The sequence below is a fragment of the Nanorana parkeri genome, unplaced genomic scaffold (assembly GCF_000935625.1).
Source record: "Nanorana parkeri isolate BGI_ZX_2015 unplaced genomic scaffold, ASM93562v1 scaffold352, whole genome shotgun sequence".
NCBI lineage: Eukaryota > Metazoa > Chordata > Amphibia > Anura > Dicroglossidae > Nanorana > Nanorana parkeri.
In genome coordinates this window covers 657,478-681,205 of record NW_017306620.1, presented here as the reverse complement: position 1 = coordinate 681,205, position 23,728 = coordinate 657,478, and the positions used below count along the sequence as shown (strand labels likewise).

The 23,728-nt window shown below is 39.0% G+C and overlaps 1 protein-coding gene across 4 annotated transcripts in view; it reads left to right on the top strand.

Annotated features, from left to right (window-relative positions):
- COL4A5 (collagen type IV alpha 5 chain) overlaps positions 1 to 23,728 on the top strand; it is a 97,270-nt gene that overhangs the window by 47,824 nt on the left and 25,718 nt on the right. For 3 of the 4 annotated variants that reach the window (XM_018558671.1, XM_018558670.1, XM_018558668.1), the window contains 11 exons: positions 24 to 113; positions 1,099 to 1,245; positions 1,458 to 1,556; positions 3,035 to 3,124; positions 4,042 to 4,181; positions 4,310 to 4,436; positions 5,056 to 5,136; positions 8,882 to 8,980; positions 9,056 to 9,106; positions 10,045 to 10,230; positions 13,404 to 13,412. In XM_018558671.1, coding sequence (XP_018414173.1) covers positions 24 to 113; positions 1,099 to 1,245; positions 1,458 to 1,556; positions 3,035 to 3,124; positions 4,042 to 4,181; positions 4,310 to 4,436; positions 5,056 to 5,136; positions 8,882 to 8,980; positions 9,056 to 9,106; positions 10,045 to 10,230; positions 13,404 to 13,412 — 1,119 coding nt within the window. The remainder of the gene's footprint in view (positions 1 to 23; positions 114 to 1,098; positions 1,246 to 1,457; positions 1,557 to 3,034; positions 3,125 to 4,041; positions 4,182 to 4,309; positions 4,437 to 5,055; positions 5,137 to 8,881; positions 8,981 to 9,055; positions 9,107 to 10,044; positions 10,231 to 13,403; positions 13,413 to 23,728) is intronic. The other variant, XM_018558669.1, reaches the window with a different exon arrangement.

Sequence of the window (23,728 nt, the reverse complement as noted above, 5' to 3'; positions counted from 1 at the left end):
TTTCATTTTCTTGTCTAACACAGGCGCAAAGGGTGATATGGGAGCAATGGGACCACCTGGACCAGCTGGAAATTCTGGTGCTCCAGGAAGTCCTGGTTTTCCTGGTCCAAAAGGTAAAATAAGCAATATTTAAAGAATAAAATCCTGTGTCAATGGGCTTTTGTATACATCATAACTTCTTGTCTCCCTACAATATATTTGTTGTACCAGGCATGGAATGGGTGAATTTTACACTATATTGTCAACAGCATGTGGACACACTTCCAAATTATTGAGTTTAGATGCACAAATTCAAGTCCATAAAGACATGGTTTGGCGGATTAATTGTGTATGATCTCAAGTGGCCTTCACAGAGCCCTGCTCTTAACCCAAATGAATATCTTCGGGATGAATTGGAATGGCAATTGCAAGCCAGGTCATCTTGTCCAACATCACTACCTGACCCCACAAATGCTGTTTTGGCCAAATGGACATCACTTTCCACACATACACTCCAAAAGCTTGTGAAGGGTGGAAGCTGTTATTGCCAAAAAGGGAAGCCCACTTCATGAAAATGCTCATCTTTTTGAAATGGAATGTCTAGCAAGCTTATAAGTGATGGTCAGGTGTCCACAAACATTTGGCCAGTTAGTGCATGTAAATGTAGAGTTTACATTAAGCTAATGAGACTACCCAAGGGTCCTCTTCCATTATTGGGTAGTCTGGCACAGCTCACATATTTTTGCTGCCCTGTTTTAATTGATATTTTATGTTCTTGTTATCAGTCTTTAAAACATGGTACTGTGTACTGGGAAAGGTATGTGGACATATATAAGACACATTGTGGTTGATTTACGAAAGGCAAATAGGCTGTTCACTTTACAAAGGGAATTTTTCCTTAACTTAGTGAATGTGAATACCGAATCATGTGCAATGAAAAATTTTTGCTTGCACATGATTGAATAATAGAAGTCAGCAGAGATGAACCTCATTCTCCTGCCCTACCAGACAGGGCTTAATCTCTTTGTTTGTAAATAACTCTCTTGGGCATTAAATTATGCATGAATACTGTGACCTCATGAGTGTAACCCCATAATTCTATGCATTTTCCCTTTGTAGGTCTTGATGGATTTCCTGGGCAGCCAGGCTTAAACGGCAATACTGGCTCTAGAGGTGACAAGGGAGAACGTGGTCTTATGGGCCCACCAGGACAGACTAGTGCAGGACTTCTTAATAAAGGAAGTAAAGGAGAGCCTGGGCGAGATGGTAATAATAGATTTCATCATTAGATTCCCCCCCCACCCCCATTTTTAAATATACTGTGTATGTGATTGTGATCAAGTTAAAAAATAATTTTTTTGAATATTTAAAAGAAAATCTCTTTCTGTAACTTTTGGATGTAGCTCCTCCTGGGATGCTGGATAGTTTAATTCTTTGGTGATAACTTGGATAATGTTAAAGTTTCTGTTATTTTTAAGGTTCGCCTGGATTAAATGGAGAAAAAGGCTACAGTGGCATGCCTGGTAATCCCGGAACACCAGGTCAAAGTGGGCCCACAGGACCTCCAGGTTTACAAGGTTAGCATCTTATTCATATAGGCAATGTATACACTTTTGTGTGTGCCCTATTTCTTTTTTTACTATGGTCAGGTCTGCAAAACATATTTATTTTTTGTTAATCAGTTAAATAAGTAATATTGCGAATTTTGTAGTCTTCTCCTCATCCAGCTGGTGGGACTCTATTTTCCCTTTTTATATCAGCTGTGCTGAAAGAAGTCAGCTGTTTACAGAACAGTCACAACAGGACTACGTCATCCCATATCAGACAGCTGAGCTATTCGTTTCTATCAAACACAGGGAACGCCAAAGCAAGCTGCTCTGCTGTGTTGTCTCTTTGGTTCACCTGTACTGCTCTGGAAAACCTTTATAAGTTAATTAAGTAGTAAAAAAATGATTATATATAGATTGTTCACCCCGTTGCACCCTGATGAAGCATTGTAGAAGTACTGTAAACACTTGATATGCTTTTCTCTTGTTGGTCACAGCAGTGTACATGGATCTTTCTGGCTGCAGGTTCTCTTGACTGTAAATACAATTTAAAAAAATATATATTTTCCTGTGTTGCTGGCCTCTGCTAAACCTCAGATGCAGTGAACTGCTGCTACTTAAGACCTGCCCTACCAAGCTAAAGTGTTTACAATCTCCATTGCTATCTGCACCTGCTGAATGCAGCACATGAAGCAAGCATAAGGATGGCCTACATATTGCAATCTGATTATATCATTTTGTACAATCTCCTTTAAATGAACCAAAACTATGTAAAAGGAGGAGACATCTAAACAATTCATTCAGTTTATATCCAATATGCAGGCCCTTACATTACATAGTGGTGGTTTATCTAAAATGGATTGTATAATCAGATTCTATAGTGCATGATCAGCTAAAGGCATACAGCCCAACAATCGGAGAAATGAGCTCCAAAGATCCTAAACACTATACAAGCACCATATAGGCCAGGTACTGAGTAACTGAATGTTATTACATTGGGTGTATAGGGACTGATTGACCCTATTCTATGCAGAAATCAGGGAAATGGTTTAATTTGAAAGTGAATGTATATTTTCAATTTTATTTCTCATTGTTACCAGATGCAAGTCAGCCTGGGTTCAAGCTCAGTGACATTGCTTTTTTATACAGGTTCCATCATAGGTTTGACACCTTTTTTTAAAGATCTGTATTGCCTAAATATTATTCTGAAAATGAATCCCAGGTCTTGGTCTAGGAGGTCTATTATTCCTACTAATCTTCCAACAGGTGTTGCAGGCCATTGTCCATGAACCTATTGAGGAAAATATGATAGTTAAGCTCATCATACACTGCGAGTTTATTCCTGTTCAGACCCATGGATGGATTGAGAAAAGAACTCTAAATTCCTCCATCCATTCTAACAGCTGCCCTGACTGGGTCATACTATTATTTGCATGAACACATATTTTTATCTTTAGGAATATTGACTAGAATTATCATTATAATTAAAATGTATTTTATATCCAAAGGACCTAAAGGAGATGCTGGCTTTCCTGGACAGCCTGGATTACCTGGGTCATCTGGACCAAAGGGGAACATGGGAGAAATGGGACTTCCCGGTAGGCTTCAAGACATGATGGAATGGCCTTGTTGTTTTGGGGCAAAGGGGAAAAATGTATTATAATATATGCACATAAACTTGACTAAACATTTGATCACATGATCAAATGCTGAAGAGGATTGGTTGAATTATGAACCTTTAGCAGAGATAACATAGCTGACAAAAGTATGTAATTCTACAACACTACTATTTATTCATGCCTTCCATTGCTATCATAACTCTATAGGTAGTTGAAGGAAGGTCCACTTTAATTATATCCTATAGTTCTGTGTGTGTGTGTGTGCGCGTGCGTACATATATATATATATATTCCTCTCCGATTTAACAAGATTATTTTCCAGTGCATTTGGAAACAAAAGAACCCACTCATTGTTATAAACTAAAAATCATACTAAGTGCTTTATTTATTGAAAAGAACGCTATCCGAGGATTGGACTTAGCTTTTGGCTAATATATTAGTACAGGTCAACGTTATAGTCTCATAGGTACACACGTAGAACCAAACAATGCTCAGACATACCCTTTATTTAAGAAGAATTGCGTAACTAGGGAGTTGGGCATTTTACAGAAACCTTACTTGCTCCTGTTAATGAGATTTGCAGGACTCTGTACACTATATAAACTAAAGGTATCTTTACATTTGCAATTGCTATTTCAACAAAATTAAGAATATCTGACAAAAATCTAAACTCACAAATGTAGTGGAAAAACAAAATCAGCTGTATATATACAGTATATTATTAATAACAAGTAGTTTAATTGACAATATTTTTATGGCATATGACTACTCTGTTACCATTATATGTTAATATACAAACCCCTTGTTACAGTCACTGTACACTGATATTTGAAAATGTGTTTAATCATCTGTGACTGTAATAATAAACTCAACTATGTGCACCTATTGCATCACAGGGCCACTGGGTGAAAAGGGCTTTCCTGGACAGCCAGGGCGCCCTGGATCACCGGGACCTCCAGGATTTAGTGGGTCGAGAGGTGAAAAAGGTGAACCAGGACTTTCAGGCATGGGACAACCTGGCTTGCCTGGACAAAAGGTATTACTTTACTGTTCTATATTTTTGTATACTTAATACTATAGTCCAATCCCAAAAGTACTCAATTTATAAACTGCCACTTATTTTCCAGTGTCAAATATTTTAACTGTTTTTATTTCTTTTCAAAGGGTGATCCTGGGCCAGGTGGTTTTCCTGGCTCTTCTGGAAGTAAAGGAGAAGCAGGAAGCCCTGGATTACCAGGATTACCAGGTGCTTTAGGCCCTAAAGGAGATCCAGGTTCCCCAGGATTTTCAGGTAAATGAACACTGATTTAAATATTTATCATGTTGTCGGGGATGATATAATTAATGAATGGATTTTGTAGCAGTGATAGTTCTCTGAGGTCTACTAGAAAGCATATCCATCACCAAAACATGCAAAATTGTGTTGTAGTGTATTACAGTAATTTGACATAGATCTTTGTTTCATTGATAAAGTATTTTGGGGGCATAAAATGGAGGACTGTTGGGCATGTTTTAAATCAGTTTGCTAAACAGTGTATGTACCTCCTCCGGCAAAACAAAATGATGTTGGAATACAATGCAGTTCAGAAACCATATAAATGCACAAGGCCAAAGGTTGAGTACTCAGATTTCAAATATGAATCTCCTATCCTTAATATGTTATTTCAGGGAAAATGTTATTCCTTATACTGAAAAACTAATACACAAAAACAAAAGAAAATGAAATGAACAGACACACATTTGAAAAAGTCCATGTATCTTCAAAAGATAAAGTGATGAAGGCATGTGGTGCTCAATGTTTTGGTGGCCAGAGAATAAACAGGTTCAAATTTTGTTATCAAATGTTGGCAAAGTTCTTGAATAAAGTATTAGTTTGTCATCACAGTTGCTTGTTTTTTGTTTTTCTTTAGGTGCTCCAGGTATTCCTGGATCTAAAGGACTTGATGGACCTCCAGGGAACCCCGGGAGTCCAGGCTCATCAGGACCAAGGGGTAGGAAATTACTAACAGACAAGACATAATGGTTTAGTGCTTCTAGATACTATTAATATACACTGAGTAGCCATAACACTATGAGAGGTGAAGTGAATAACATTGATTATCTCATTACAATGGCACCTGGAAGTTGGTGGGATATTGTAGGCAGTAAATTAACATTTTGTCCCTGAAGTTGATGTGACGGAAGCAGAAAAGTGGGTAAACATAAGGATTTGAGCAACTTTGACAAGGGACAAATTGTAATTGCTAGACAACTGGGTCTGAGCAACTTTAAAAATACACCTCTTGTGGAATGTTCCCGATTTGCAGTGTTCAAGACCTACCAAAAGTGGTCCAAGTAAGGAAAATCGGTGAAATAAAAACATGGGCAGCCAAGGCTCATTGATCCACATGGGGAGCAAAGGCTGGCCGTGTAGTCAGATCCAATAGTAGAACTCCTGTAGCTCTAATTGCTGAAAAAGTTAATGCTGGTTCCGATCGAAAGGTGTCTGTCTGTACACACAGTGTATCGCAGTTTGTTGCGTACGGGGCTGCATAGCTGCAGAGCAGTCAGGGTGCGCATGCGGACCTGTGTACACTGACAAAAGCGCCTACAATGGGCACGTGAGCATCAGGAATGGACCACAGAACAATGGGAGAAGGTGGCCTGGTCTGATGAATCACGTTTTCTTTTACATCATATGGATGGCCAAGTGCATGTGTGTCATTTACCTGAGGAAGAGATGGCACCAAGATGCACTATGTGAAGAAGGCAAGCCGGCGGGGGCAGTGTGATGCTTTGGGAAAATCTTCTGCAGGGAAACCTTGGGACATGCCATTCATGTAGATGTTACTTTGACACGTAAACCTACCTAAACATTGTTCCTGGCCAAGTACACCCCCTTCAGGGAAATGAAAGTCCCTGAATTCAGTGGCCTTTTTCATCAGTATAATGTACCCCGCCACACTTCAAAAATGGTTCAAGAATGGTTTGAGGAACACAACAATGAGTTTGAGGTGTTCAGTTGGCCTCCGCATTCTTCAGATCTTATTCCAATTGAGTATCTGTGGGATGCGCTGGAAAAACAATTTCAATCAATAGAGGCCCCACCTCGCAACTTACAGGACTTAAGGGATTTGCTACTTATGGCTTAGTGCCAGATACCACAGCATACCTTCAGAATTCTAGTGGAGTCCATGCCTCAAAAGGGTCAGGGCTGTTATGGCAGCAAAAGGGCGACCTACTCAATATTAGGCTGGTGGTCATTATGTTATGGCTGAGTGTACATTATCAGAAGTTGCACCAGCAAGGTAATGAATGCTGTTGCACTAGGTGTACTAGATAATGGAGTAATCAGAATATATTAGACATATGTGTAAAGGAAATATTTTATTTTGCCAGGTGTGACCAATTATATATTTTTTTGGAGAATATTCGATGTTCTAGCTCTAGACAAATTTATGCATGAGGCCAAATTTATTTCCATTTTCTAATAAAATATATTTTTTTAACATTTAGCATAAATTGTACACTAATACAATTCAGCAACTAATTTAAATTCAAGAGATAAATAAGCAACAAGTAACAGTAAAGTTAACCCTGCATGTCTAGCACAGTCTTTCTCAGGCTGTAAAAGTGTGTGCACCTCAGCTAAAACCTGATAAGACAGCTGAGAGGTTTAATTCTACAAAGCCAGAGTTTTAAAGAGTTTTTATGACTGTTATAGATTTACTGTGTTTAGGAGCAATAATAATTATGTAATAATATAAAATATTATGATGGTAAATTATTATCACTACTACAGTCTATAGTAGTGCTTTTGACTATGACTTGACTATGACTATGTTAAGAACAGTAACATGTATTGTCCAAGTTAGCACTGCAGGTCATCAGAAAGCCACATCAAAATTTTGTTTTAGGGCCCCATGAACTGGACCCTGTAAGGTAATGTCCAAACTATGTTCAGGTACCTGATAAGTAAATAGTGGGGATACACCAATACCGGATTTTCGGTATCGAGTACTGATACTTATCTTTCCCTATTCGCCATACTGAGTACTTATTACGGTACTTCCGCTAGCATGGAGCCGGCTTCCCGGGCAATCAGGAAGTCGGGTGACTTGTCATTTCCTGCCGCCCAGCTTCTCGATTGCCCAGGAAGCTGGCTCCATGCTGTTTGGCCGGCTCGATGCTAATTGGCCGGGTAGACGGCTTTCCAGCCAATCAGTATGGAAGCGGCCAAACAGCATGGAGCCAGCTTCCCGACCAATCAGGAAGACAGGCGGCAGGTAATAACTCGCCACCCAGCTTCTTGATTGGCTAGGAAGCTGGCTCCATGCTGATTAGATGGGAGGTCGGCTTCCCGGCCAATCAGGAAGCCGGGCGGTGGGTAGTGGCTCACCACCCACCTTCCTGATTTGCCAAGAAGCTGGCTCCATGCTGATTAGATGGGAGGTCGGCTTCCCGGCCAATCAGGAAGCCGGGCGGTGGGTAGTGGCTCACCACCCACCTTCCTGATTTGCCAAGAAGCTGGCTCCATGCTGATTAGATGGGAGGTCGGCTTCCCGGCCAATCAGGAAGCCGGGCGGTGGGTAGTGGCTCACCACCCACCTTCCTGATTTGCCAAGAAGCTGGCTCCATGCTGTTTGGCCGGCTCGATGCTAATTGGCCGGGTAGACGGCTTTCCAGCCAATCAGTATGGAAGCGGCCAAACAGCATGGAGCCAGCTTCCTAGCCAATCAAGAAGCTGGGTGGCGATTTATTCCCTGCCCCCCGTCTTCCTGATTGGTCGGGAAGCTGGCTCCATGCTGTTTGGCCGCTTCCATACTGATTGGCTGGAAAGCCGTCTACCCGGCCAATTAGCATCGAGCCGGCCAAACAGCATGGAGCCAGCTTCTTGGCAAATCAGGAAGGTGGGTGGTGAGCCACTACCCACCGCCCGGCTTCCTGATTGGCCGGGAAGCCGGCTCCATGTTACCTCGTTACCGGTGAGTACTCGCCCAAATACTCGATATTGGCAGCGATACCGATATTAGTATCGGTATCGATGCTTTCCTAGTAAATAGTATACTATAGCTGTTTCTTGGAAGCATAAACTAAAGATGGGATTACATCATAGCCATTCAAAGATTGTGATTTATTCTATCATCATGGATCCAAAACTTTCAAGTTAGTTCTTCATCAGGTGCCACTGCGATATATTCCCGTTGATGTATGGATTTATAGACTGATATTATGGAACTACATACAGGCTGTAACCATGTGCACTTGATGAGCTCCTACTGATTAGTAACAGCACATATAGCATGACCATAAAATTGAAGACTTTTCTCCTGTGTATAATGTGACCTGCGGGAGTGGGTGACAGTTCAGAGGTTGCATTAATTTGTTTTGCACTGCATTTCTTTGGGTGCAGCAGTTTCATTTGAAGTACATTTGGGTTGCAGGCAAAGCAGGTCAAATGTAGCCTTTTCGTGTTAAACAGTGCATTTTGCATTCAAAAGCATGTGTTTAAACAGTGCTAAGTTTGAATAGAATAGTCTACATTTTTGACATAAATGTCCCTCTACAGGATCCCTTATTGTCCCCTTCTCAGTAAATTTAGTACAAGCTCTTGCTTACCAAATATTGGTACATATTTTCAGCTGAATATTGGCTGTAAACTAAATTTTAATAACATGAGGTGTAATATGTGTTCTGTAACATTTTTGCATGCATCTGTGTTAATAGTTTATTAAGTTTTCTGTATCATTTTTGTAGGAGAATTTGGTCGTCCTGGGTCACCAGGATCTCCAGGTGAAAAAGGTCAGCCTGGTCAAGATGGAATTCCTGGGCCTGCTGGTCTGAAAGGCGAACCAGGTTTGTGATTATATTGTGTGATTACATTTTATTATATGCCTTCAGCTTTCCTAAGTGTTAATGTTTGTGTTTCAGGATTACCCGGTTTTGGATCCCCAGGATTGTCTGGACTTCCTGGGAGTCCAGGTAAGGTTTTTACTTCATCTGTCATTCTTTTCATAGCTTTAGTGGCTCCTCTACCTTGAAGTAGACCTATATTTAGGCAGCCTTATTCTTTAAGTAGCATAAGACTAGTCAGTAGTGAATGATGCAGCACCTAGAATACAAAATCTGAAGCTGCTATTTTGTCCTGGCCTACTGTTTTATCCACTGCACAGTGTCTGAGTGAAACAGCTGTACCTGTTCCTAGACCCCCCTGGTGAGACTATCAATATAGCTTAATAATCAGGAGCAGGGGCCAGTGGGATATGCCTATCAAACTTCTGATAGGCACCTATGGGCTAAAACAGAGGGAATTATTTGCAAAATGTACATTTTTTACTGATTTGCTTCATCACAATAAACTATGCTAATGGGTGCCTGTTAAACAACCATGCTTTAGAATGTAAGCTTAGGTCTACTTTTATTTTACTCATCATTATTCACCTATTACCTAATATTGTGCTTGTTTTGAGGACCAGTGAAATAACATCCAAACAAGTTTAACAATTTCTAAAAATATATATTTTCACAGTTACCGTAATGCAATGATACAATAATTACTTTACGAAATTATTTTATGGGAAATAATTAAGCGGAAAATGGGAGCCTGCGTACAGGCATTGCTGGAAAACCTCCAGCAGCCTCAACAGCTCCCAGAACTGCTTGTAGAACTCCAAAGGTCGCCAAAAGACTGTTCATTTGAGTTGTGTATTAGTAAGGCTCATGTTGCAGGTTGGGTCTCCATGACCATATCGCACTTTTAAGCCCTAATTGCATTTACCAAATATAATCTTCATAGTTAGCTGAGACCTGTAAAGGTGTTTTGTATCTGTGTTTTCTGTAGATAGCACACATATGGTACAGTTGATTTGATCTGTGGATAACTTTTAATTTAATTATATGATTTGTCTTTGTAATTGCAGGTGCAAAGGGTGAGCCAGGAATTTCTGGACCTCCCGGATCTCCTGGATTTCCGGGTCTAAAAGGAGACAGTGGTTATCCTGGAGGTCCAGGTAGCCCAGGACCACCAGGACAACCAGGTCTCTCAGGGCTAGTCACACCAGGTCCCAAAGGAAATCCTGGACCAGCAGGAACTCCTGGAAGACAAGGTAAAGAAATGCTTTATTCACTCAATGTAGACTTTACTTTTGCTGCCAGCTTTTTAGACTTGGAGATCATGCAATCTAAACATTATATAAGACTGATAATATAATAATTTTTATAAAATCTTTCACATGTATTGTTATCTGACAATTATCTGGACATCAGATTGTCAGATATTGACAAACAATATCTATTTCAATGTTTTAATTAAAAAATAAATTTCAGCGTATGAAAATAAGTTGGATCATTACTTCCTACTCTGAAGGACTAATAGCTGGTAGCAAAAGATTGAGCACTGGTTTCTAGCATGATGTCACTGAAATAAGCTAGTGAGCACACAAAATAGCTTGGCACAGCCGGTGGCAATGGAGGTTGTATGTTTATGGTCACCAAGTGAGTCAGCATAGCGAGCACGTGTGTCAGCAACATTCATTGCCTTCTACACTTTGAAATCAAATCCATTGGGGCACTGGTGCATGAGCAAATTTGGACCCCTGTTTCCCCCCAAGTTTCATTCCTGCACTTCATCATCCCCATACCATCGTATTAGACGGCGAAATCCACTGATCATCAGTCTATTACCTCACATCCTGTACTTGTGAGCGGTGTCTTCATGTGTCTGTGATTCCCTTAATGCAAGGAGCATATGACTGATGCTACTTATTTCACTCTGAAGGCACATATAGTATATGAAAAATACATAGAAAACAATCTGTTGGTGCGCTTTTATGAATTTGATAATGCAGGGGTTGTCAAGCTAACTAGTTAAGACTTCTGTTTAAAGTATTTAACTAGTGACTAGTTTAATTCTTTCTCCAGCAAAAGTATTTAGCAAATATGAGGTATCTTACGAACCCTTCTCTCTGATTGTAAATTTCAAAACAAGCACCAGACACTTCTTTTTTCTGGGCACAAATGCATTTCTGCATGAGCAAATTTCTCCAACTTATATGCCTTTAGCGCTGTTGTTACAATATGGCAGCATTAATATACAACTGTGGTGTCATTACACATGTCCACAGGGAAGCTCAGTGTGTTATTCATATTATTAGGAGACTTGAGATTACCTTCATCTTATAGAAGTTGGCACTTAAATATGGCAATTGCCACATTACTTTGCCTCTTTGGAAAGTGATAGGGGTTTAAGCATTACCTGCATACATGCCAGGGTTTGCCTACGGCTGCATCTCCTATGGTGACTTTCTAACATTTATTTCCTGGCCTCTCAAAACTGACTCCCCCACTTTTGCAGAATAACCAGTGCCAGCGAAGGATGTACTGGATTTAATATATTAACAGCTGACTGGCTGCAAGTCGCCTGCCAATAGAGAAGGGCCATCAAGACAATGGTTTTTGTTTTTTTACATAAAATAGGGAATAACATCTTGGTTATGATGTTTTAGTCATTCTCTCATATTTAAATCTCATTTCCATTTAACAAGTTATAATGATGCCATATCAGGCATGTTTGTTTACCCATCCTACATGGGTGAGAAAAGCCCTGATCTTCCCAACTTCATCCATACAAAAATACAAAATTAAGCACCGTTACAGATGGATGCAAAAAAAGAGAGAGGGCAGGAAACATGTTTCACATTGTGGCAGTGTGTTAATTGTATTCAAATTAGATGTGACTTCTTATGTTTACTTCATATACTGTATAGGCAACCTGGTCATCGGCATTTATACAAGCCAACAGGGGCTGTGTTCAGTGAGAAAGCTCTAGCACAACCCTGGTCAGTCATGCTCTCCTTGTAAGCCTTGTATTTATTGCATGTATTGTGGGAAAGAACCTTTTCGTATTGTGTATTTGTGCATGTGCTAATGTGGATAAAGCAAGCTATTATCAGTGTTTCACAGCAGTCAGCAGATCGACCTTTTGTTCTGCAGGCCCATAGCACATATTGTTAAAATGTAGCATGAACAACATTTCGGGGTGAAGTCAGGCACTTTCCTAACATCAGAATTTGCTCTGTTTACAGAAACTTGAAAGATTAGAGCAGGTTTTACAGTATATAGCTAATATACCCCCAAAGAAGAATGTCGAAGCAACCCTTTCTATTTCCAATGCGCACAGAAACCACTGCCAAATATAAATGATACCGGTTATAAACTCACTGGTGCAAAATTAGTGAACATAAACTCCAGTTTATCTCCAGAGACCAATTTATTCCCCCATTGGGTGTAGCCTGCCCTTCAAAGATACGACAAGCCTTTCTGTGATGGTCAAGTTTAACTGCTCTCGGCAAAGCAAATGGCTAATGTATGCAGGAAGTGGTTAGAGAAAGACTTGGGGCCCATTCACACCAGCAGCTATGCTACACCACACTGCTGCTAGTGTGCACATGCCTGGCACAGTGCCGAGGCACGGATCGTGACGCATCACACTGTTTCCTTTTTTGTTGGTTAAAACTTTATTAAAGTGTAACAAGTGAAATGTCATTAAGTTCTATGGGCACAACAACCACATCGCACAGCTCTGACAAAAAGTACTGCATGCCATACTTTTTTTCAGCACACACCACCACCATGGTGGTGTGAACTGAGCCCATCTGGAACAGGGCAAACTGCCTTGTCTTGCATTGTGGTTGCACCGGAGAAAACGCCCATATCAGTAACAGCACCATTTTATTTCTTATTTTGGACTTAAAAGGTTCACTTTAATCAGACTTTAGAACTGATGTTTTGAAATTTTGTGAAATGCATCTTGAGGAAAATGGGGGGCAGTATGATCTTAATGAAGGTAAATAAGATTCTTGCTTATAAAGGACAGTTTTGCTGTAATATTTAGACAATATTAGGACACAATGAAACCTCTGCATCATTCTTATGTAGTTGTGATGTATATCAGCAGTGGAAACCTGCTGTGCAGGAATTCCTTTACGTTGTAATTCATGCTCTATACAGGTGTGCATACCTTTCACAAGTTGAATCTCTTGCTGACAATTTTTAGAAAGCCCCAGCCTTAAATTGGCTCAATACCAGCCAAAGTTTTACTCTAGAAAAGCACTGATAATAGTTTGGCTCCACTGGTACGTTTGGGACTTGCTGCAAGAAAGTTGATTTGTAACCAGAATGTGGGATTATTGCTGAATTTTCTAACAATCTTGATGTTTCCCCCTCTTACGTCTAATGATCAATATGGAAATGGATATTTGAATTGTGATCTCACTTCCAGGCCCTGAAGGTCAGCCCTTAAATCTGAGATTATTGCATGTAAATGTACAGTGTTAAATCACAGGATAATAGGGGGTTTCGTGGTTTACAGTTTTCCAGGTTATTTTTTACATAAAAGTTGGAAAATGTTGTTTATTATTATTATTATTATTATTACTACTGACTATGATTATGCTAATAATAATAATACAAGAAGGAGTGACTATCTGGTTGAAGAAATGTCACATCAAATCTCAGCCAGTTTCTGCAGAACACAATTGTAGATGGCCTTTTAGACCATTTTATAAGCAGGGCTAGATGTTACCTGGCCTGATCCCTGTAAATACTCCTGCGACTGAGCTGTGTCTGTTGTTCAATGATAGAATAAGGCATACGATAGCAGGAATGCTGGGTATATCTTAGTATTATGATTATTGCAATGCAGCTATCACAACTGCAGAGTTATAATTGAAACCACCTACTTCTGTCAATTGACTGGGTACAAAGTGTGCATTCCTTTTGGAATTGTAGGTCACCTTGACAATATCAAATTCTCACAAATGGGTACCATGTCATAGCTGTTCCATTCTTAGACTTGTCTGGGATCCTGTAATTGCTGTAATTAGGTTGTGCAAATTACCTAGTTAATGCAATTATTATGAAGCATACTTTTCAACTCATAAAGTACAGTACGTGATTTACTCAACGGAACAACAGGAGGGACACAATTTCCTCTGCAGGCCCTGGAATGAGACGGCCATACACAGCTGTAACCAGCCCAAAGCTGTCAGGGAATGTCATTAATCAAACATGTACAGCTATGGAAATCTCTGTACAAGTCTTGTGGCAGCTCAAGAATATTGTAAAAGCTTTAGGTTTTTACCATACTGGCCAGAAGACTCTTGGAGGAAAATGGTAAATAGCATATATAGACTATATAACTATAAGGACAGTGTATGAAACCAGTCGGACACTCTCATCGAATCTCCCCATCGAGACAAGGGCAGGACCAACAGCGAGGCTCCAAAATCACCTTAGAAGAGCTATACAGTTCAGTAGCTAGGACTAGAATAAAGGCACACCAGTTATTCATTTCCATCCACTGGTCTGTTTAAGGGGCTGAAGCTAAGAAGATTTAAAAAAAAAAAAACAACCATGTTAATTCTCAACTGCCAAAAAAGAATGAGTGACTAAGATGTAGAGTGGGTAAAACTTTTATATGTAATCTGTGTTTTCTTAGATATCAAAGTTATATGTGTGGCATGAATCTAATACTGCCCAAACCTGAAAAACACATTAGCTACAGTATAGTGAGATATGTTGATGCTAGCATTATGCTAAGGCTATGTTTCATTAGCAGCGACTGGGTATCTTCTTAAAACAGAGGAAAGGGTGGATAGTTTAAAATATAAAGAAATAATCCAAATAACCTGTTTTAGCCTGCTAAGAATTGATTCTTCATCCTCCAGCAAAACAGTGAACCTAAACACAAGGCCATAGTAACATTGGAGTAATTAAAAAACAAAAGTAAATGTCTTTCAATGGTCTTTTGCAATCTCAATCTCACTGAGAAGCTCGGGCTGGAGGAAATCTGCCTGGAAGAATGGTCTAAAACCACTCGTAGATGCTATCTTGGCTAGTGTAGGGATAAAGGAATAAGGCAAATAGCATAATTCTTATTAAAGTTATTATTATTATTATTATCTAAATTAAAAATGTCACAAGCCCGGAAAAATCAAGCTGATCATATGATGAAAAAAATGCATCAGCAAGAGGTTACTTTTAATAAAAAATATATAAATGATCAGTAAATGTTATATTTAGGCAGCAGAAGCTAGGATCTCACTTTTCCTGTCAAAGTTGGGCTTGCCCCTACATTTCTGTGGCTCCTTTAATGTGAAGGATAGCCTCACTGACTAATATGAATGCCAAGCAGTGGGGGCAAGCTCTAATTTACAGAAAAAGTTAAGGTTTAAATATAACTTCAACCATCTAGATCCCTAATATACTAATCATTTTGGAAAACAATTGTTTTATGGCTTTCATACACCATAACACAGTGAATACAATTCCAATTATAAATTATTAAAAATGAGAACATTGGTCAAATACATTTGCAAGACTTTTTGAATATGGTTTACTATGTTGATGATGTCACTGTACTGTCTCAGAGCCATAAACACATGAACTTTTTAGCTCTAGCTTGTAAATGCTAGTCAGAAAAGCTCCATGTTTAGTAGCTCCTATAAGCATATCACAACTTAACTTGGCTATAGCTTTAAACATGATTTTACAAGGCATCTGTGGGCTTTTTATCAAGTTAAGGGTAGAGCTGTAGCTGCAGCCAGGCCTTGCATGAAAGTAATCATTCAGTGCTCTTAGACTTGAGTGTAAGGTCACTTTGAGAGCTTTAAGAAAGCCGTTCCAACTGTCTGTTAGTAAATGTGCTCCCTGATATTGCTGTTCTTAAAATTCATGCATGGATTCTCCTCACCTCTTACTTTCCACAGTCACGTCCTACTTGCTGAGTTGGATGGACTCCCTGCTGTAATCACATAAGTTCCAATGTTGTAAATAACTTGTACAAAAATGCAGGGAATAGCAATGAGCCAATCTTAACAGCATTGTAATTCTGTGGGACGTCTGTAAAATACTATAGTACAGAACTTCCCCATCCAAGAAATCCCATGTTTCATTATTTATTATCACTAAATTAGATAACAATATCGCTTAGGCAGCACTTACATATGTGATATCACTTTTATAACAAAAGTGGAGTTACCCTTTAAATACTTTGTGGATGTCTCTGTGTCTGTGTCTTTCAATGTCAAGTCAGTCAGAAAGGTGAATTCTGTGCTTTAGAAGATCTAGATTCCCTCCAAACTCATCACAATCATAAATCAATTTAGATCAGTGACTTGTCAAATTCTACTGTGTTCCTATAAAGCGGTGATAGGAAGAGTTTAACATGAGATTGACAATGAGAGTCACAAGCAATGTACATGAAGCATGACCATACTTGTATCAGGATAGTGGACTTGTTTGTACACTAAGGTGCATTAGGCTAGGGCCATTATGAATAAATGATACAACTTACAATACTGATGAATATATAGCAGAGATCTATGTAATCAGTCTGTATAAACTACATGCATTATTTATACAGAATTTTATGATTCTGTGCCATACATGAGAAGTATTTCCATGTATGTGTGAAACTTACCTTATAAATAATGTAAGCCCTTTATTTGCTGTATTGTGGAATCGACGCAGCAACAAAATCCAAATGTATTATTTTATTTATACAAATGGAGTTTTAAGCCTCAGTATTTCACATTTAATGCCAGTTAATTTATAAGCTGACTTTGAAGGGGTCATTGATGGTTTACTCTGCAGAAGAAAACATAATATTCTTGTCATATAAAGCCTTCTTATGCTTTTGAGCTCATCCACCAGTTTTTCAAGAGCGTTCCAGCTATTGCAGTTATAATGAAATGGGGCCAAAAATGTTACAATGCATTATATGCAAGAAGTGATTTTTTTTTATTGTCATTGGTTTTACATAGAATCATTATTACGATTATATCACATAATCTCTATGAATCCTGCCTTGAACATTCAAATTAAAATGTATGCATAGCCAAAGCCTTTTTTAGCCAAATTTGTAATGTCATCTGTGTCCTGACAGGGGAGATTCACCCTCTCTGTTTGTCTTAGTGACCAGGGTCACCAAGACAAAAAGTGATGGGAAATTTAAAATGTTCTAGCTGTCATTTCAACAGGAAGTGAAGGGTAAATCTTGTAATGGGATACCTGTTCTAGTGACAACTGTCTAAACGGGCAATCCCCCTAACTTTGTCAAGATTTCCTCTACTTTCCTGTTGCATTTCAGAGACAGGAAGTGAATGGAAATCATCCCCTCGAGACATATGCAGCAAAATATTAAATGGAAGAGGTTTTAACCCTTTCATTCTCTATCCAAAACTTAAAAAGAATGTTTTGGCTATACATACACATTAGGACGATTGGGGAGCAGATAGCTGTCATCTATGAGTTTTGTTTTTGGACTATTATTATTCCGTACCTGGATATAAGGAAACACCTACAGTATGACAGGAGAAAACAAATCTTCTTTTCTGTAGAAAAATTTACATTTTTAACATTCATATTCTGATGTTCACTAGCAGGGTTATTCACAAAAGGGTGAAGAGTTTGGAGAAGGCAGGAGAAGTGAACGATCCAGGACAACATAGCTGAACTAGAATGTGAGCTGAATTGGAGAATGTTTCCAAATCAGCTATTTTGGCCTAGATCAGGGGCGCCCACTATTTTTCGTCTGAAGCGGCGGGAGGAGAGGACATGGCGATCTACCAGTGATCGCTACGCGATCGACTGGTAGATCGCGATCGACCTTGTGGGCACCCCTGGCCTAGATTGTTCACTTCTCCTGCCTTCTTCTAACTCTTCACTCTTTTGAGAATAACCCTATAAGTTTTTTTTCCCTACTAGGAGAATACTAATTGTGTCCCAGGCTCAGTTCATGGACTAAGTAGGGCCTGTTAGTGTAAGAACCTCTGCACTACCTTTTTGTTCATCTAAAGGCCCCTGGTGAACCCACATGATCTGTATTTATATTGGTAGGAGCCTTCAATGTACAACAATTTTGTATAGAGACCTATGGGGGTTGATTTACTAAAGGCAAACAAGCTATTCACTTTGCAAGGAATTTGCACTTTGCAGGGGAAGTTCCCCCTAGTAAATGTGGTGAAATTTCACTGTGCAAACAATACCCAGTCACATTCAATGAAAATGATTGGGTGATGGAAGTCAGCAGAGCTTCACCGCATTCACTAAACTAAGAAGAAACTTCCACTGCAAAGTGCAACTTCCCTTACAAAGTGAACAGTCTTTTTTGCCATTACTAAATCAGCCTCATGGACTTGTGGCCTCATTCAGTCAGTGGGCCCCAATTGCGCCACTTATGACAGATGAGTTTATTTCTCCTGCAGTAACTTTGTGCGTCATTGACAACAATATAATAATTAAGCAAATGCTATAATAACCTGTAATATGTATTCTGATTACTGTATGTGTTTAGTTCATGTAATCATAGTTTTCAGTATATGATTCCATATTGTTTTTACAAGCCCTAGTTTTCTTTACATGTGCATGGCAGCCAAACTGTTTAGCAAAAGTGGCAGAGGTTGGGACAAACTATAACTGCCAGATGCGCTTACAACAATTTCCTTGGTTTAAACTGTTGCTGCAATTTCTTAAAGTGACCCTGTCACCTCAGAGTCCAAGGTAAAGAAATCCCATCCTGTAATAGAAGAGCTTGTATACCGACCATTCCGGTGGCTCTTTTCTTTAAACTCAAACGCTTTGCTGATCCCCGCCCATTGCAGGTATTCATCACTTCTTGGTGTGTCGAATATCTGCTCCCCATGTCGCACACTGTGGTTCCTCCAACCTGCTTGTATGTCACTACAGGCGAAGGGGGAGCAGGTGTTCGATCCATTCAGAATTTTTTAATATGGACAGGGATCAGCAGAGCAGCTGAGTTTGAAGAGAGGGGCTGTTCAAAAGGTAAGCATATACTGTATGTTCTTCTGTTACAGTGTGGTGACACACTCCCTTTTAGTAGGCTGTTCCAACCCGCCACTATTAATTTTGCTGGACAGCTTGCTCTGCTGCAAAATAAGCATTAGGGCACGATAAATATATTTAAAAAAATATCATATACTAAACACCCTCATTGCATGTGTTAACCACATACAGTTGTCAGAATACAGTAATACTCACAATAGTGGTCTGGTAATATGATGCAGTACTATCATATATTTCTTATTGTCAGGTTAAAAGAAAATTGAAAACTGAAGGATTCATTATTTAAAACAAATATTATTGTATCGCATCATTCCAAATTGGGATACACAAATAATTATTGTTTTAAAAATAAGTACTCTACATATTAATTTAGCTTACCATGTTACTCATTGCTGACATTACTGAAAAACAAATAGGCTACACTTATATTGATGTCCAAAATTGCTATATTTTCCATAATAAAATTTTAACATGAAGTAAAGTTTGCTTTACTGGGTTTGGGTGTTTTGAGTGACCATCTGTGAAATGTTTTTGCTCCTTCCTATATTTGGAATAAGGAGCTATGTTGTACAGTATATAACTGTTTACACTTTCAATATCAATTACTGTCCTGTAGACTTTCACATCTGCTCTTTTTTCCATTTTCGCCACTTCGACTTATGATAAGGTTGTGTAGAAACATTACTCTTTTTGCTATCTGCTGCCCAGTTATTACTAAACACATACCTGTATTGAAAGAACTACCAATTGTTGAAACAGAGTTTCAATTTATAGCTAAATACAGTATCTCTTGGTTCAATGTACAATGATGGGCCCTAAAACACATCCTCTTCATACCATCTAACATGTACATAAATGCCTTACAGACTTTACCGGATGTAGGGCTCATGTAGACAAACTTTGTAGAGGCTGTCTAAGCTCCATCTGCTGCAGAGTATGCTCAGTAGAGCCCATTACTGATAGGGTTTACTGAACTCTATGAGTGTGAGATCCTCTGTGTACACTTGGCTGTTTTGCAGGTAATGCAAAATATCCGGCTAGCCAGGGCTTAGACGACCTCTTAAAAGGCTGTCTACAAGACCCCTTTGAAGCATACAGCTGTTTTCTGTCAACCACTCCCTACCCAAGGGCCACTGGCCATACAGTGATTAATACCTCTCCTGACCTCTTGCTACTTTAACGCACTGAGCAGGAAAAATAGGTAGGTGTTAAGCACAGGCAGTGTTTTTAAATTCCTGTGCTCTATATGTCATGATGTAAATCATGAAGACTTCCAACATACTTTACCCCATTTTTGACCATCAGAACCTGTAAATCTTTTTTTTTTTAATTGGCTAATGAAAATAGAAAACCAGCCTGTGTTACTTTCAATTGTTAAATAATTATTGGAAATAAATACAAATACATGTGATAGGCAAAATAGAAAGTGTTGTATATATAAAAAAGGGGGAAAATGTCATTTTAATTTGTCTATAACAAATCCCAAGATAAATGTTTCTACATAAAAAGTAGCTCCAGCCAAAATTGATTTGTTTCAGGCAGAGTGGGGATGCATTAGAACAACTGCCAGGTTTATATTGCTCTCTATGTCCCAACTGGAGAGATTTCCCCTCACTTCCAGTCCTGGTGACAAAAGGTCAGCAAAATGGGAAGCAAGCTAAAATCTCCCCAATGGGGACAAAGACAGCAGTAAAACCCTGACAGCAGTTCTAACCCTTCCTTATGATATCCAAGATAAATACAAAAATAAAATCCTTTTGTGCCTGGAGTTCCACTTTAAATGCATGTTGCATTTAGTGAAAGCTATTTACTTTCCTCTAGCTTGCATATATGTAGCCCACTGCCAATTTATTGCAGAGCCACTGGCTGGTGGAAAACGATTGGGGTCTGTAGCTCAGGTAGACCTGCAGTTACCAGGTTTATCTCCTTCTGTTCTGGAGGTTATACTAGTACATGATACTGTATATACAATGTGTTTGGATCACTCTTTAAATGTGTCATCAAAGCGTTTTTTAATTGTACTATGACCAAAAATGTAATGTATTATAAACTATTTACTGACACAGTGTTTATTGAGTTGACCTTATTAATGCATTACTGATCGAGCAGACACAATGCAAGGTATCCATTATTCATGTCACGCTGTACAAAGTGCATGGTGACATTGGTCCGGGCTGATGCCTGTGCCAGCATTTTCACTTCTTCTTAGATAAACTAGATAACTTTCAAAAGAAATCCAGAGTTCACAAATCTGTGCTCCCTTCAACAAAATGTATCTATGTTCTGTCAAATGAGCATACAAATCTTAAACGCTAAATTAGATACCCTGGCATTGCATACATGCCAGATCCAAATACCTTACTGGGGTTTAGCTTGTCCCTCTGTTCATTACTGTCATGTTTGACTTAAGGCTGAAGGCAATAATCTGGATTTCAATGCTGAATTATGCATAGGGGTACATGGAAAATATAGTAGTAGTAAGCAAGATTATGAGGAATGAAATTGCAGTGGATGCAGGAGATGCAGCACTACACATGGCAGTTTGGACATAGGGTTCTTACACATTTTAGAGTTACAGACCTTCAATAATTGACAAATATGTCAAATTTGCCAGAATGTCAAAGTCATCATCATCACCACCAGTCCTATTGGTACCAGTATGTCTTTAAAAGAAGCTAAGTTTACAGTACATCTTACTGTAGATAGCTAGAAACAGAACAGATGAAACTAAATAGTTAGAATTTAACAGATTTATGTGAAAATAGCAAATCACAAATATACACATAACTTCAACTAGTGAATATTTTTGCCCATTCAGTACAGCTGCTGACATTGGGGTTGAAGCCCAGGACACACTGCATGCGAAACCATGCAGAGCAAAGCAAAGATGTCAGGCACGGAGGTTCGCATGCAGTCTGTGAGCTGACCGCGGCCAGATGAAAGACTGCATCTTCAGCCAATCAGCTCAATTGGCTAAAGATGAAATTTCTCATCTCGACACACTCAGCTATGCGAGCTCTCGCAAGCTGACGTGCTCCAGTCAAAATTACATGACACACTCGACGCGAAGGTCTGTGCACCACCGCTCCACCCAGTGTGTCACAGCCTTGATTTTCTCAAGGCAAATATGCTGTTCAATTAGCAAGGGTATTTGAACCTTGCAGGGGATGTTTCTCTTAGCTTACTGAATGTGGTAACATTTCATTATGCAAAGAATACCCAATCACAGTGAAGAAAAAAAAAATTATTGCACATGATTGGATGATGGGAGTCAGCAGAACTTCACATCATTCATTAAACTTAAGGGAACATTTCCTTGCAAAGTGCACACTCCCTTACAAAGTTGCCAAACCTATTTGCTTTTAGTAAATCAACCCTATTACGGAAGTTTTTCCACTTTGATTTCATGTTCAATAATGCTGAGAATCCTTTTCCAAATTATAAAGAGGTCCAGTTCCATAACTTCATAATTTGGTTCCCATACACTAAAAGTGGTATAGACACCCTTACAGGCACTTGTATATGTTTAACAAAGATTCATGAACACACACCAATCATTTTGCCTGTGATTTTGTTGAAGAAATTAGTAAAAACCTAACCTGTTGGTTGTCCCTGGGTTCAGGTTTGGGAAACACTGCTGCAAGAGATTTATCATCCCTGTTTCTCCTTATTTCATTAAGTGATCTTAAAATAGGAATGTGCTATTAGTGATAGCTTTGTGCTCAACATAGAATGTTATCCATTGTCACAGCTGTCATATTAGGAGCCAGAGGTTTATGTTGGCCCACTCCGTCCTAGTCCAGCCTACAATGATCTTAGATACACTAACCCTTTTGTAAATGTCTAACTTGCCAAGTTGCTATTCCAAGCTGGTGCTTGTGTGCATGTGTGCTTGGGGACCAAAGGTTAAATGTTTATAGAGCTTCTGTATTCTTGGGCTTTAACAAGAAGTAGTTTCAACTTATGTAAACTTGTACTTAGAGAATAAATCAGTTGGTTTTTGTGCTACAGAGAAACATGATTACTAGCAGTATGACCGAATATGCAACAGTTAATATCATAAGAAATGTATGATATTACTAACCGCTTCCGTATTCAAGCTCCTCCATTATATGGGCTTAGAACCCTCTTAAAATATGTATGTCCATTTTGCTTTCCCTAAGGTCTGCAAATTAATTTTCCCATGAAAGAAGTGTTCTACCCCCAAATTAATTCATAATTCAAACTAGTGTCAGTGAATGGCTTATATCAGATGTCAATGTTTATCCAGCTGTCATGTTCAATGTGTTTATTGTGAGTGAAATAACCTTGTATTTTCTGCCTCCCTTACATTTGACAACAATAGTGGTGTATTCTGCATGCATGTGATGACAATGGAATTCTGCTGTTGTGAACAACTTCTGGTGTTTCTTTGTACTGTGTATTAACCAGTGATTTTGTTTTGTGTCATGTTGTTGTGTGACCTTTTTAACACCGAACACTGGGCATTGGTGAACCTCTCCCAGGTTTTCAAGGTTTGTTCTTAACCCACGACATCTTGTTGCATGCCATAGAGTTTTTATATAAGGAAAATATTGCTTAGTACCTCGTGGTATGTAAAGACATAATGTTTAAAGTTACACCATGTAAATTGTGGTTTTGCAGAAACATCCAGATCAAAAATTGCTCTGATGCACAGAGATTGTTCTTTTTAATGGTCACACTGACTTGCCATAACTTTTATTCTCCCTGAGATGAAGT